Source organism: Octopus bimaculoides, chromosome 12 (genome assembly GCF_001194135.2).
Source record: "Octopus bimaculoides isolate UCB-OBI-ISO-001 chromosome 12, ASM119413v2, whole genome shotgun sequence".
Classification (NCBI taxonomy): Eukaryota; Metazoa; Mollusca; class Cephalopoda; order Octopoda; family Octopodidae; genus Octopus; species Octopus bimaculoides.
The window spans coordinates 49,811,460-49,813,437 of record NC_068992.1 but is presented as its reverse complement, the minus strand read 5'-3'; the positions used below and the strand labels follow the sequence as shown (position 1 = coordinate 49,813,437).

Below are 1,978 nucleotides of genomic sequence, written 5' to 3'. Positions count from 1 at the left end.
ATATATATGTATGTATGTATGTATGTATATATATATACAAGAATGTATAAAATATTTTTTATACACAAAGGGGACCATTGACAAGACTCCTTACATGTTAAAAAGGCCAGTTAAAACCCTATATATATGTAGTACTCACACACATATGTATGTATGCATGTGTATATGCGTATGTTTATATATATATATATATATATATATATATGAAAAATACTGAAAAAGTTGAAACTGCGTCAAAAGTTTTCTTCTGATGGGTTATCATCAGATAGGCTGCACTGCTAAAAAAACTTTTGGTAATCTTTTGTTGGGCATGCAATTCAGAAGCTCCTGAAGACTGCAGTTTGCTCATGACTGAACTAAAATCAGAACGATTGCATAGCTTAGTTGTAGATTTGCTTCATCATTGCTGATCCAAAACTAAACAACAACATGACATGCAATCTCAAGTGAGTAAGTTTTCATGGACAAAATTTGACAATGATGAGGTGTTACTTACGTGTTAAAAATAAATATGTCCGGTACCCATAAGAGTTCCGAAGGAACTACAATCATATTTAAACCCTGGTATACTTCAGGTTCCCATTTCAGATTTTCGTCAATCCATTCCTGATAAAGAAAATAAAAGAGGAAAAATATCAAATCAGGAAGGAAAAAGAAGAAAGATTGAATTTATTTGGTGCCTCGAGTGTGTAGTCTACTTGGCCATTTACACTTAAGTATGCAATCTAACACTAACCCTAAACCCCAACCCTAGCTCTACTCCTAACCCTAACCCAGGTCAGGTCATTTTATAGTGTAGACTATGAATACTGCAGTAAACCACACACTAAAATAGCACCATTTAGTTTTACTCAAAATATTTTTATTCTTTTCTATTCTAGGCACAAGGCCTGAAATTTTGGGAGAAGGGGCCAGTCAATTAGATTGACCCCTGTATGCAGCTGATACTTAATTTATCGACCCTGAAAGAATGAAAGGCAAAGTCGACCTCGGTGGAATTTGAACTCAGAATGTAAAGACAGACGAAGTACCGTTAAGCATTTCACCTGGCGTGCTAATGTTTCTGCCAGCTCACCGCCTTCAAAATATTTTTATTGTTTAAATTAATACATTCACTTGAAACAGCTTCAGATTGAAAAACTGGTGTGTATAAAATTTATAACAGACTGGCTCTAGTTTTAACATTATTGTCTCAGAAATTTTTTTCAAAGAGTCACATGTGTTAAAAACACAGGATGTCGGTGAATTGCCAGATGTGGCGTTTCAACCTAATTTGGTCTTCTCAGTGATGAACACCCCCAGATGTTCTGAGCTAAATTGATAATACAAAGAAAACTATGGAAGGGCAGATTGTAGAAAGTAATCCTAGATACTAAGATTACATTATCAGAAAAAAAGAAGATAATCCTGACTGAAACATCTTAGATCATGGGTCTGGCTGACTTTGTATCAAGCAAGCACAGGCTTCATTTCTCAGATATGAATATGGAAAAGACTCTGGCCTTTGTTCTATTATAATTAAGTGTCATTAAAATAAAATGTTATTAAAATCCAGTCAAACATTTATAATTAAAAATAAATATTCATAATTGAAAATAAATATTATCCATAAGCAATGATGTGCACCTAAACTTTGTAAATTAATGCATTCCTGTTATTCTAGTAAAACATCTAACTGCACTTGAAACCAAAGCATACCATAGGATACTCTATTGAACGTTAATGTTTTGCATGAAAAATCATAATTAAGCATGTCATATCATCATCATCATCGTTTAACGTCCGCTTTCCATGCTAGCATGGGTTGGACGATTTGACTGAGGACTGGTGAAACCGGATGGCAACACCAGGCTCCAGTCTGATTTGGCAGAGTTTCTACAGCTGGATGCCCTTCCTAACGCCAACCACTCAGAGAGTGTAGTGGGTGCTTTTACGTGTCACCCGCACGAAAACGGCCACGCTCGAAATGGTGTCTTTT

The 1,978-nt window shown here is 35.2% G+C and overlaps 1 protein-coding gene across 1 annotated transcript in view; it reads right to left on the bottom strand.

The window, feature by feature from the left end:
* The window catches only part of LOC106879050 (uncharacterized), a 130,527-nt gene that overhangs the window by 27,942 nt on the left and 100,607 nt on the right, over window positions 1-1,978 (bottom strand). The window contains exon 4 of the mRNA XM_052972046.1: window positions 497-606. Coding sequence (XP_052828006.1) covers window positions 497-606 — 110 coding nt within the window. The remainder of the gene's footprint in view (window positions 1-496; window positions 607-1,978) is intronic.